The 12,617-nt window shown below is 56.9% G+C and overlaps 4 protein-coding genes across 4 annotated transcripts; 1 reads left to right on the forward strand and 3 right to left on the reverse strand.

Moving 5' to 3' along the window:
* Window positions 1-322: 322 nt before the first annotated feature.
* DCS_00698 (uncharacterized protein) lies at window positions 323-1,618 on the forward strand (the record flags this gene model as incomplete). The annotated part of the gene is made up of 2 exons (XM_040798035.1): window positions 323-513; window positions 631-1,618. 2 exons carry the CDS (start codon window positions 323-325, stop codon window positions 1,616-1,618), a joined length of 1,179 nt encoding a protein of 392 aa, XP_040658918.1.
* Window positions 1,619-1,992: 374 nt separating this feature from the next.
* Window positions 1,993-4,110, reverse strand: DCS_00699 (uncharacterized protein; the record flags this gene model as incomplete). The annotated part of the gene is made up of 3 exons (XM_040798036.1): window positions 1,993-2,981; window positions 3,097-3,441; window positions 3,825-4,110. The coding sequence occupies 3 exons, from the start codon at window positions 4,108-4,110 to the stop codon at window positions 1,993-1,995; spliced, it is 1,620 nt and encodes a 539-aa protein (XP_040658919.1).
* Window positions 4,111-5,338: 1,228 nt separating this feature from the next.
* On the reverse strand, window positions 5,339-6,682 carry DCS_00700 (uncharacterized protein; the record flags this gene model as incomplete). Its single annotated transcript, XM_040798037.1, has 1 exon — window positions 5,339-6,682. The coding sequence occupies one exon, from the start codon at window positions 6,680-6,682 to the stop codon at window positions 5,339-5,341; it is 1,344 nt and encodes a 447-aa protein (XP_040658920.1).
* Window positions 6,683-8,004: 1,322 nt separating this feature from the next.
* DCS_00701 (C2H2 type zinc finger containing protein) lies at window positions 8,005-11,571 on the reverse strand (the record flags this gene model as incomplete). The annotated part of the gene is made up of 3 exons (XM_040798038.1): window positions 8,005-8,677; window positions 8,751-9,858; window positions 9,933-11,571. 3 exons carry the CDS (start codon window positions 11,569-11,571, stop codon window positions 8,005-8,007), a joined length of 3,420 nt encoding a protein of 1,139 aa, XP_040658921.1.
* Between the last annotated feature and the right edge of the window lie 1,046 nt (window positions 11,572-12,617).

Genomic DNA, 12,617 nt, shown 5'->3' on the forward strand with positions numbered 1-12,617 from the left:
CGTAGCTGGTTGATGGTTGATGGTTGGTTGGTCCTTGATTCTGGAAGGAATGGCATGTAGCGAAAGGTCATCTGCCTCCTTCCCTGGCCGCTCAAGCCTAGACATGCCTGCCTCCTGTTGATTTCAGCGACAAGTTGAAAGGCCAACTACTTCCGGTATCGGATTCTTTTTACCGAGTGGACAAGCATCAACTACTGTCGCGCACGACTCGTCCCGTCTCCTCCCCTCACCCTGTGCTCCTCGGGATCAACTGCAGCAAGCCATCCGAAGTATCCCTCCTCACGCCCAGCATCCATCTCCTTCCAATCAGCTGCCATCCATCATGCTTCCATTCGTCCCCTTCCCTCGCGGCCAGTTTCGACAACGGTCATCAGTCAACCGGCAGCATAAGGCTCCTTTGCACAGTCAGACGATCGCTACCTCAACGACGATGCCTCTCATCGCCCGTCATTCGACGAATTATTCTCAAGGCCTACCGCAGACAGCACGAGATATTTTTATTCCTGGCTATGAGTAGGACTCGGCAAAGGAAACTGTGGTGGCGAGCAGGAAAAGGTACAAGTCGTTGGGGCAACCTCCAGTCGGGGCTGAGCAACAGGACGCCTTTGAATTCGACCCTGCCGACTGCAGTACTTGGCATCTCAAGCCGCCCCCCATTCTCGGAGAATCATCCGTCTTTCCAAAGGCGCAGCGGCGTTGCTCCCAGGACTGGTTCCGGGCTCCATCGGAATCCGACGAGGATATCGGTCTGTTTCGGACTCCTTCTATTCCATCTTCTACCAACATCGCCCCGGACTCGGAGGCCTTCCGCAAACTGCTGGAGGACAGCCTTCGAATCGACCATGGGATAGAGGCGCGATGCAATGCCAAGGCGGGTTTGCGCGTCCGGAGCATATCATCCGATTATCCTTCGCGGGGGTTCAACTCACCGCAGGTCGAATCACCCACCTCCACGATCCGCATCAACAGACTGAGCTTCTCCAACCTCTCTAGATTCGGTCACACGAATGATCGCTTGTCCAATCTCAAATCAAGTCCTCCGACATCACCCTCGCAGGACATGAAAGCGGTCACCAGTGGTATCAAGGCCCACGATGCCACGACCGCTGCCATCTCTAAATGGCAAGCGAGATCGCAGCCACGGCCGCGGATCAACTCATCGTACAATCAATACGAGCTACCGGACAGCTCAGATATTGGGCCCAGTGATTCGCTATCGCACAAGGGACTGTTCAGCACTGAGACTCCGACCTCGGCTTTCACCGACCCGGACGACGCGACCGATGGCAGGGGACAGCCCTGGAGCAGTGGCATTGCCTTTGGCAACCAGTGCGACGGTCCTGCGGACGCGCATGACGATAGCCCCGCTGTGATGAGCGCATCAGGGCCCGTGATGGGCTCCTCGGAAGCCACGCCGTCGGCTGCACTGCAATCAAAACGCAAGGCCTCGCAGTTCTCCCTCAGAAGCCTCGGCAGATCCCTCTCCAAGCGTCATCAAATTTCGGGGGTTCGCAAGTGGGCCAGCACCGTCTGCCACGGCGGCACTCGCCGCATTAACGAAGCATACAGGCGGCTGAGGCTGAAGAATGAGAGGGAGCTCCATCAGTTCGAGGCTTAGAAGGCCAAGCGTCGCAGAGATCACCCCGCAGATGCACTGGTGGGGAGGGCGGAGAAGGGGGTTCGCATGTTTGCCTTGGAGAAGAGTCGATACGGCGACGAAGAATGGTGGAAGGAGGGTGTGGCCAAGTACAAGGCACCTGCGTGGATGCTGTTTCAACACTAGCGCCGTCATCCGACGTTGCAGTCGATTCATGTGAGGTTAGAGGTGGGCTCTGCAGAGACGGTTTGGAGATGGACAGGGCGTGTCATCGATGCAAACTGGCATAATTCCCTCCACGGCTCGCGACGACGGCTACAATAGCGACTCTCCCAAGTATTCTCAATCAATTCAACGTTCTACAGGTTACCCTTGTTTGGTTTTGCGCTTGTCGTTCACAGCATGTACCTGAATGAGTCTGCCAACGGAGAGGGTTTCTGATTTCCAGGCGCAACTAAACCCTCCTCCTCGCCCGCCACGCCGGCGGCGGCTCGCTCGGCCGCAGCGCTGTCCATGCGCCTGTTCCGAAACTGAAGGTAATATCGCATGGCGACGGCCAGGATGGCAACCGAAAGCATGGCGCACGAGCACGCTCGCATGCCCCGAGAGTAGTAAGGGGCATCCTGGTCGGGGTAGAGTCGCGTCCCGATCAGGGGGCCACACTGACCGACGAGCTGCAAGAGGGCGAATCCGCCGCTCCGGCGGGTCTGGTTTGCCTGGTTGTTGATGCTCCAGGCCACAATGAGGGTTACGACGTTGAAGAAGCCGACGGCGGCAGGATATATGGCGACGTATCGCAGAGACGGAGGCAGGTTGAGTGTCGAGGCGAGCGCCAGGGCGGCGTAACCGAGAGCCGAGCTGAGCGCATGGAAGACGATGAATACCGACCTCGCTCGGTACCGATCCGACACATGAGCGGTGATGAGGACGACGACGAAGGCGACAAGATAGGGCGGTGCGCTGAGTGCCTGCGAGGCGAGCGCGCTGTGACCCATCTCGGAGATGACCTTGGGCAAAAAGACGGGCAGAGAGGAGTACGCCATGTTGGAGAGGAAGAACATGGCAGAGGTGATCCAGGCGATGGGGTCCACGACAACGGCGAGGAGTTGGCGCGCGCGGAGTCCAGAAGCCGGGCGCATGTTTTCCGACGACGACGACGTCTCGTTGCGGAGACGCAGGCATGCCACCTTCTTCTCTCTCCTGCTGAGGTAGGACGCCACCTGAGGGGAGTCCGGGATGACGTTCCAAGCAATGACGGAGGCGATTATGGAGGGGAAGCCCTCGACGAGGAAGAGGAGGCGCCAGGGGGCTATGGGGCTGCGCTGCGCAAACTTGACGATGAGCCATGCGAGGGCCGATGCGAAACTCGTCGCGAGAGGTGCCGCTGTTGATGGTCAGTCCCACGCAACACGAGCAGAAGCTGTTCATCGTCAACCAGAGAGGGCAGAAGAAAGGCAAATCCAAGGCGTGGGGTGAGAGGGACGGAGAGGGAAACGCACCGGATATGAAGATGGCGGTACGAAAAGCCAGCTCCTCCCGCTTGAAGAAGAAGCTCAGGTAGACGGGAATACCGGCGAAGCCGGCCTCGCCGATGCCTAGCAGGACGCGCAGGGCGATGAGGACGGGGTACGACGGCGCTATGGACTGAAGCGAGGCGGCAAGGCCCCAGGTGAAGACGATGGCGGAGACGAGGATGTGGGCGGGGACGAGCTTCCACAGAAGTGACATCCATTCAAAGGCAATATAGGCGAGATAGAAGGCCGTGAGCACCCACTCGTACCAGTCACGCGGAGGATCAGTTTGCAGGTCGTCATCCATGCCAGCGACGCGGGCGTTGCCGATATCTGGGCGGATGCACGTCAGCGACGGTTCGTCTCCGACACAGACGCGTCCAAGCATGAGCACATGTACAGATGAAACATTCAGCACAGATGACAGTAAAGATGACGGTATAGATGACGGTACAGATGACGGTATAGATGACCGGTATAGATGACGGTATTGATGACGGTATAGATGACGGTATAGATGACAGTACAGATGACAGTGTAGATGACAGTACAGATGACAGTATAGATGACAGTATAGATGACAGTGTAGATGACAGTACAGATGACAGTACAGATGACAGTGTGGGTGTTTCTGTCTGCAACGCGACGTGTGCATCATGGACAGATGCAGTTTCAGGTATGCACATGTTTATTGTTGGCGGATGGAGGGAACATACTGGATCGATCGAGGAAGCTGAGCATGTAGAGCAGCGCGACAAAGAGCACCAGCCTAACGTCAAACTTCCTTCGTATGGCACGCTCCTCGGCCAATGTGTAGAGCTCTTTGTCAGGCGTGTGGCGCTCCCGTCGTTTGCCGGCGGTCGAGTCGCGGCGGGAAGGGAATCCCAAGAGCTCGTGGGATTCCGCACCCCCTCCATCATCACTAGGCGCTTCGTCATGGTGAGGGAGCTCTTCCAACGATGGCCGGCGAAAGGGGCGAAAAGAGCGAGGAGAGGAGGGCATGGCTTCGGCGGTGGGCCAGCAGGGTAGGACCGGGGGCCATTTGCGCGGCCCAGGAGCAGGACGCGACGAGGGTTCGTTGCACGGCCGTCGAGGGTTCTCTGGACAATGTGTTGTAAAAAGTCTGGTCGGTTGAGGGCTCGCCGTCACACGTCATTGACGCGGCAAGGCGGAAGCGTGGTGCGTGTACGGAGTATGTCGTGCTAATAGGAGTCAACGCCAATACTTGCAAGTACAAGAATTATAACCATAGTGGGGAGCTACCCCAGATAGGTTAGTACCCGACGATGAATGATCCTATCGCCAGCCGCCTCCCAGCTATTAGTTACAGTGCACCAAGTGCTGTATCTACAACATGTGGACTCTAAACTCGGTACTGAACATGAAAGTAACCGTGAATGTACATGCAATAAAGCAAAGTACTAGTATGTGTGCACACTTACGGTGTGCATTTACACCGATTATGTACTTGCCGCATGTATGAACCATTACGCTGACTTGTCCAGGATCGCACGTGACGTGAAAGCTACAGGTGTACACATTATTGCACAGACCCAGTATTACAGTGACAGCTTCACACGCTTCACGGGACCGATCATCATCCTCCACGAGTGCCAAGAGATCTATCCTATCTGGCGGGATCCGTTCCTGCGAAAGTCTCCACATGCAGCACGGGCAAAGTGGAGAGAACATCCCGCAAGCACGCACAAGTACGAACTAATAGTTGTAGTTGTAGGTACTTAAAAGTGTACGGTACGGAGTGGACAGTACATAGGTGTTGGTGACAATCACCTGGTGCTCCATACTGCCGCTCCAATTGTACACCTACTTATTTACTTGCGGCGTATGGGAGTGATGGCGTAACTCTATCAACGCCATTATGTATGCACACTTACATTTCCAGTTTCCCTTCGTATTTGTAAAGAATGATTTGGTGTAAATCCAGAACGCGTACATTCATGTGTAAATGTACGGTTTATAGCTATGCAATACGTCAAAGGTTGTGTTCAAGAAAATTGCGACTCCATGTAACGAATAGCCAGTCGTCATCACCCATCAATCATCACGGCAGCCGGCATGGCAAATCGACTCGTTCCCCTCGCTCTCAATATTTCCACGCTGCATTGCTGTATTCCTCGCCGCCTGTCGTTCAGCATTGTTGAACCCCATCCTCCTCCTCGTCGTTGGCATCATCACCGTCAACATGCCACCCCAGCATGGCAACTGTGCCTCACTGGTTGTTTTCCATCGTCTTTGGAAGCAAGCGCCGCAATCCTTTTCTTGGCAGCGGGTGCCGTTGTCCCTGCTGGGCGTGAATATCGGGGAGCGACGGGCTGGGATGGAACGACGTGCCCTGGTGGAACGGCGGACCCTGGTGGAACGGCGGGCTCGGTAGAAACGGCGGATGACCGACGAGATACCTGGCTGGAGGTTGCGGGTTCGTATGGATAGGTGAATGGACTGGCGTATAAACCGGCGTGCGGACCGATGGATGGACCGGTGTATGAAGCGGCGAATGGACTGACGTATGGACGGGTGCATGGGACACTGAGTGGCCTGCAACGAGCCCTGGCGGCGGCCCGCTAACATTTGTCGTTGTCGTTCTGGCGTAGGGACCCCTTCCGATGCCCAACTCCGGATGCACAGCATGCATCTGCCCGCCAACCGTCGATGTTCCATGAGGGTGTTGGCTTCGCTGCACGGCTAACTCGGTTGCGCAGAAGGCCGACGGTCGATGTTGGTGGTGGCTCCGCTGCGACGACACATTTCGCGTGTCTCGGGCCCTTGCACCGACTGTTGACGGCTCCAGGTGGTTCCGCTGCTCCGGCAAGTCCAGTGCCCTTGCCGACGGATTCGGGTCCCCATCGTCTGTCGAGGTAGAGTCGTCGCTCGAGTCCTGCTCTTGTTCTTCCTCGCTCGAGTCTTCTTCCTCCACCTCCTCGCCCTCCTCCTCTCCCTGCTCCTCTGCCTCTTCCTCTTCCTCCTCTTCCTCCTCCTCCTCCTCGTCAACCACTTCCGCCTCCATCTCCACCTCCGCCGCCGCTCTTGCACGCTCTTTGTCGGCGCAGACGACGACAAACCACCCCACAGTCTCGTCCTCCTGCAGCTGGTCTCGGAGCTTGGCAAACCAGGTCACGTCACGGTTCCGTGTCATGGCCTCATATTTTACCATCTCGTGCGCGAGCTTGACGCCCATGTCGACGCGCGTGACATAGTCGGCCACGTACGCGTATGGCCGCGTCACCATCTCCACGTCGTGCTCTTCGAGCAACTTCACTGGCGACCACTCGTGGACCAGGACGTCGTCCTCGGACGCGGGAACGCCTGACGACGGTACGCCGTACCCGGGGTTGCCCTGGACCTGCACCCCCATGCTCCGAGGAGGCGGTATGAGCCGCGGTGGCGGCCGTTTGGGGAAAAAGCCGAAGCATTTGACAAATTGGCCGAGGATCAAGGACGACGTCGCTCGGCCCAGGAGCCAGTCGGGAGCCGCGTCGTCGAGGTTGTTGGCCATGACGAAGCTGCGGATGTTTCGTCGATGCCATCGGAAGCCGTGACATAGATACGTCGGCATCGTGGCGAGTGGCTGCGACCGACCGATCTGTCGAGACCTGTTGGGACTACCTTCTTCTTTTCCGTGGGCCCGTTTCAGGATCGAACCCACCTAGTTTCGACAATCGGAATCTGGCTAGAAGCTACCCAGTTGTCTGTTTGCTCGTCGACACCATGCGGATCGATGATGGAGGATGTCAAGCAGCATTTAGCGAGTCAACGCTGCCTTTGTAGGACCGCACTCTTTGCCTTTGGGTTGTACTCGGACGTTCGTTGGGCTTTGGCACGGGGACATGACGATGATGCCAATCAATCTGCTGTGTTGGTGTGTGACAGTCTCGGTCGGGGGCCTTGCGCTGGCTGCCTGACGGAAGCCTGATTGACCCCCAAATTCGTCCGTCCCTTCCTTTGTATCGCCAACATGTTGAACTGCAAGTACATGCAAGTGTAGGGAGTGGTCATTCCCCGTTGGTGGAAGTATAGCTACATACCTGTCAACACTGCTGCTTTTGAAAGTGTACAGGGTACGTGGAGCTGTAGGGAAGCTCTGACGAGCATCACCTCTCTCTTCCCACGGACGAAATGCGCCACGAATCCCTCCCTGGTAGGCCATTGGGGGCTACATGCTTCCTTGCCGATGTTTGAAGCGTCGAGCAAGCATTCGAGCGAGGACCAGATGCACACCAATGACCTTTTCCAAAGTTTCTGGTGCATAAGACGGGAGCTCCCGTGGCTCTCCTCGGGCGACGGCAACTAACTGCTCAGCACTGGCCACACACCCCCTTGTCCTGCACTCATCCTGATGACCAGTTTCACATTCATTACCCGCAAATGGTTACGAATTGTTGTGCAGTAATTCCTTGCCGGCTCTAGGTGCACTCGTGTCCGCATGCGCAGATGTCTGCTGATATGCCTCGTCCATGAACAAGCTCCAGGAGCACTCCGTACTATCCAGTGCGTACTAGTACCTGTGCAGTATTTTTGCAACTACCACGTAGATCGAATATGAGATCCCTTGATGGTTCACAAGCGAATACTTGTCAAGTTCTTGCAAATATTGATCGTCAAGCTGCTCGGCCATATCCTCACCTGCTCTTTCCATCGGCCCACCAAATCGGCCCACCAATGGCTATACTGTAGATGTGGGCATTCCGGAGTCAGCCCTCCGCAGGTGTCTCGGTATGTTTGCAGTACATGGTACCTACGAGTACTGTCCTCATCCGTACCCCCGCTGCATCTTGTTCACCCCACGTTCTCGACGGGATCACCTTTCAGTATGCAGAGGAAACTGATGAAACGACGCCGGCTCGCAAGGTAGAGGCCAACCCTCCATTCACAGCGCCATTACGGCGACGGCCATGCTTCAATCTGCCCGCCGTCCAGGCACGAGTCCATTCCCGCCGTCGAGTCAAAAGCCAGGTCTTCAAAATCGAAATGCGTCTCCGATATATCCGTTTCCATCTTGGCCGGCACCGTAGAAACCGCCGCGGCTTCTTCACCATCCGCCGTCAAGGCGTAGGGGAGCCTTTCCCGCATCCACTCTTTGAACAGCTTCATAAGCATCGCGTCGTCGGCTGCCGTCTTGGGGGAGTGCGCAATCTGCTTCGCTTTGGCTCGGATCGCCACGTCTGGTGGCATGTATCCCGTCGCAGCCACCTGCTCCTCCACAAAGGCCACGAGTCCGCGTTCGAGCTCGAGGGAGCAGAAGACGTTTGCACTTCGGTAATTATAATTATGTGACGCGAGTCGCTGGGGATAACTGTTGGCCGCCGACTGTTTGGCCGTGAACGCCTTCGCTCCCTGTCGCATGCTGACTTGGACGTTGTTGTCGTCGAACTGGCCGACGTCCCCCTTCGGCAAAGCGTACGGCGGAGCAACCCCTGAACCGCCTTGCTCGAGAGCCCAGGCATAGCCCTTTGGAAGACCAGGACCGGGCTCTTTCAAAATGCCGACATCGCGCTTGAAGCGCTGCAGCCACTCTGCATTGTCCGCCGCCGTCTGGTTCCAAGGATCATCGCTGCATGCGCGTCACTTCTTGGCCTCTCCTCTTTGCGCGTTTTGGTTCAAAATTGTGGCAGGGGTAGACTTACTCGTCGTAGAGGATCCAACGTGCTTGGTATTGTAGCTCCTCGTCTGTCGGAATGTGATTGTTGGGGTTGTTTGGCGACATGACCGTCGTCACCCAGCGACGCAGCTCTCTTGCCAGCCTGCGGTAGCAGTTGGCATCGTTGAGGAAGAATGGCTTGGCGTGATTCAGGCCGGCATATGCCCAAAGGTCATTCCGCTCCATCGGCGTCGTCGTCTGCAAGGGAGATTGGGCGAGCTGCGACACCCCAGTCGTCGACGATGAGCATTCCTCCGGGGGGTGGCGCGCCTTGAAAGCCTCGAGCCATGGGATGTTGTCGGCCGCGGTTTGGTTCCAGCCGTCATCAAACTCGAAGACGATGATGCGCGCTTGCCGCTGTAGATCATCGTCGGAAGGCTCGATGCCCAGTGTGCGCTGGAGCTTCAAAAAATCGGTCAGCTCGCGCTCGAGTCGCGAGTAGCTGTGTATGGTGGAGTCGATCGACTTTGGGTCCGTCGACCTCACAGCGTGATGCTGGATGTCTTCTGTCCGCGGCAGCTGTGCACGCCGGCGGAAAGACGCGAGCCAGCCGGTCGAGGACTTTATGAGCCGCAGCAGCCAATTCGCAACGATGTCGGAGGGGTGTGTGCAGACCTCCTCCACCCGTCCGACAATCTTGCACGCCTCCTGCTGAAGCTCGTCATCCATGGGCGTCAAGCCCAGCAGCCTCTTGGCCTTGACAAAGTCCTGCAGCTGAATTTCCATCGGGCACTCCTCGAACGGGTTATCCTTGCCGTTAATCTTCAGCGTCGCCAACCTGCTCTCCGCGGCGCCACGAAGGGGGCCAAACCTGGCCCGTTGCGCTACTTCCACGGCGCTCATGATCAAGTCGCGAAGCCACGAGTGCTGCGTGGCAATCCCTTGCAGAGAGAGCAACTCGGATGCAAAGATGACGCGGCACCCTTCCAGCTGCATCTCCTCGTCCGTCGGCGCTCGTTCGTGCTGCTCCCAGTGGTTGGCGCCAAAGTAGGCCAATTCCAGCTTGATGAGCTCGTACGCGCTGCGAGGCGACGCAGGCGGCGACCGGTTCGCCACGTAGGGGAGGGGAGATATACGTTCGTGATGGATGAGATCTAGGTTCGTGTAAATGTTAGACGCTGGTAGCCGGTGTCCTGGTGTAAAGGGGGGGGGGGGGGGGGCTGCATACAGGGAGGTATAGAGTTCTCAACCATGTCCAGCACGGCCGCGTCGAAGCCCCAGTCACCCTTCCAATCAGCCATGGAAAATCCAGACTTGAAATGGTCGGCCAAGTGGTCGACCCGGGTGGTCCAACTATCCATAACGATGCCGCAAAAGCCGCATCGGGATCGGATTTCAGGCATGGCCACTTTCCATCCCTTCATGGACCAGTCCATAAACTTGACGTTATGGACGAGGCGTAGGTGCTGGTTCAAGTGATCTTTCCGGTAAAATGTCTTCTCCACCAGAGTCCGCTCCTGACATGCAGACCGGTTGTGGGTTTCCAGATGGTCGTCGTACGGGTTGTCCTGCCCACAGAAAACGCAGGACAGGTGGCCGGTCTTGGGGTTGATGGCCCGGGGGGCCTCGGGGGCACAGACCCATCGCTCGAGAGATAGGTGCAGCGACTTTTCGTGCCGCTGCCAGTCGTGCTTTGTCCTGAACGTCTCGGTACAGAAAGTACACTGGAAGGTCTTGAGGGGCACGGCCAGGGAGGTGGTGCCTTCGCTCGCGTGCTTCGGGGTAGCCTTTCTTCTGCGCCGGCGTCGTCCCGTGGCGGTAAAGGGGGCGGAGCCGAAGGACCCCCAGGAGTTGCGTGACTCGTGAGAATAGGCGGAGCCTTTTGTCCTGCTGCTGGAGTGCGATGTGGCCAAGGAGCTGTTGGAGGACTGGTTGCAAATCGACCTACTGGAGCCGTCATCTGTATTGTTCAAGCTGTAAGGGCTGCTCAGCCCGAAAGACCAGGCCGACGACGAGGACGAAGACGCGGTAACAGCCTGTGCAATGGCCGTCACGGATGCCGGTTCATGCTCCGGAGGGGAATGCTCCCAGCGCTGCAGCGGATTCATTGCCTCTAGGGCAGGAGTGGCCCTCCTCTGGGGGATTTCCTTGGAGCTGGAGAAAGTGGCCACCTGGGGTGAGGTAGATCGAGGAGCCTGAACTTTGCCGCGACGGCGGGCATTGGCCAGCCAATTTGAAATCTGCGTCTTGTTCAAGCCTGTCTGCCGCTGGAGGGCCTCTTTCTCCTCGTCACTCGGGAAGGGATGGCGGCTATGCGAAAGCAGCCAGTTTTTCAACAACCGAACGGATTCCCGAGAGAAGCGGGCGCCTATCTTTGGAGGAGGCGCCAGCCTAGGTGCCAGGACGTCACCCTCGTGTGTCGAGTTGGTCGTCAGCAGCTTGAGCAAGTCCAGCGCAGGCGAGTTACTTTCCGTCAGAAGCGGGTCCGTCAACAAGTCCTGATTCCCGATGGCGCATGCGTGGCCGTCCATGATGGACCAGGGGTCGTGGGGAAAGGAGGCAGGGTTGAGGAGGAGGCTGTCCTCCAAAGGCATCGTGAGGGGGTCGGCCGAGTCCGCGGGAACGTGGCCATCCACCTCGGCGAGAAAGGCAGCGTCTTGGGTTGGATATTGGAAGGCTTGAAGGTTGCAGTCATTCCCGTTGCCAATTCCCATGCAATGATCGTGTGCGCCAGCGGTCATATCTGGCATCGACATCGTCGAACGAGAAAGAGCCATCATGGGGAGGGTGATGCTGGCCTCGAGGCAGAAATCGGCACAGGCCTTGTCCCAATCGACAAGTTCGTCCGCGTCGTCCATGAAGGCCATGGTAGCCGCAGTAGAATATTGGCCGCAACGGTGTGGGCTGAATCAAGAAACAGGAGACGGGTCGGAGGCCTTGCGTCTTGCGTGCCGTTGTTGGCATTGGCCGCACAGGTACTTGCTGGGGTACAGGAATAAGGTGGTGCACCCGGAGCTGGCGCAATTCCAAGTTTGACTGATCCCTTGGGGCTATTCATACGAGGACTCGTAGGCGGAAGATGCGAGACTCGGAGAGTGGGCATCTAGAAACCCCAGCCGTCATGCGGGAAGAAAGTCGGTCTGTCGAGGATGATGAGGATGTACGGTGAGGAGCGCATAATAGGTCGACAGAAACGTATTGTCAAACGGGCAGGAGGTGGAAAACATGATACGTACGTGCATGGGCAAGTACGGCACACATATAATTCTCCGTACTAGCGAGTTTTGCCATTGAAATGCCGGGAATTGGAAGTTTCCAGCAAAACCCATAGAAAGCTGGTACCCAAGTTCGGATCAAAAAAGAGTCATCAACGACCGAAGCGCATGATCTACTGCACCGACGTCACTTCTGGCAGTTGGCAGTGGAGCGAGCTCAGGGCGGTGGGGATGGCTCAAAGTACCCGCGGAATAAACACCTGTACCCCGTACTTCATTGCTGCATATCGAATGGGAGCATCTCCATGTAGGAGTTACCACGTTCGGGACCTCGAGTACATTAGACGCTCAGTGGGACAGTCTTCATGTCAATTTCGCGCCCTTCAGAGGACCCTCCCTCCACTAGAAAGAAGCATGTACTTACATGTGCATGTACAGTACTTAAGGCACCTCAATGGACTCGTATCGTGCGCAATGCTCCATACTTTTGCTCACATATTGTAATTACAGTACATGTAAGTACACTTTTAGCACGCCGCACCGCGGAATGGTGCGTGTAATAATTACTCCGATTTCGCAGATGGAGACGGCGCCACGATTGTATACTCTACAACAAAAAGTACCACGGCAGCACGGCGTACAATATCATCTCCCCGAAGGAAAGGTCACGTACGAAAAAAACAGGAACAATGGAATAT

Source organism: Drechmeria coniospora, chromosome 01, assembly GCF_001625195.1.
Source record: "Drechmeria coniospora strain ARSEF 6962 chromosome 01, whole genome shotgun sequence".
NCBI lineage: Eukaryota > Fungi > Ascomycota > Sordariomycetes > Hypocreales > Ophiocordycipitaceae > Drechmeria > Drechmeria coniospora.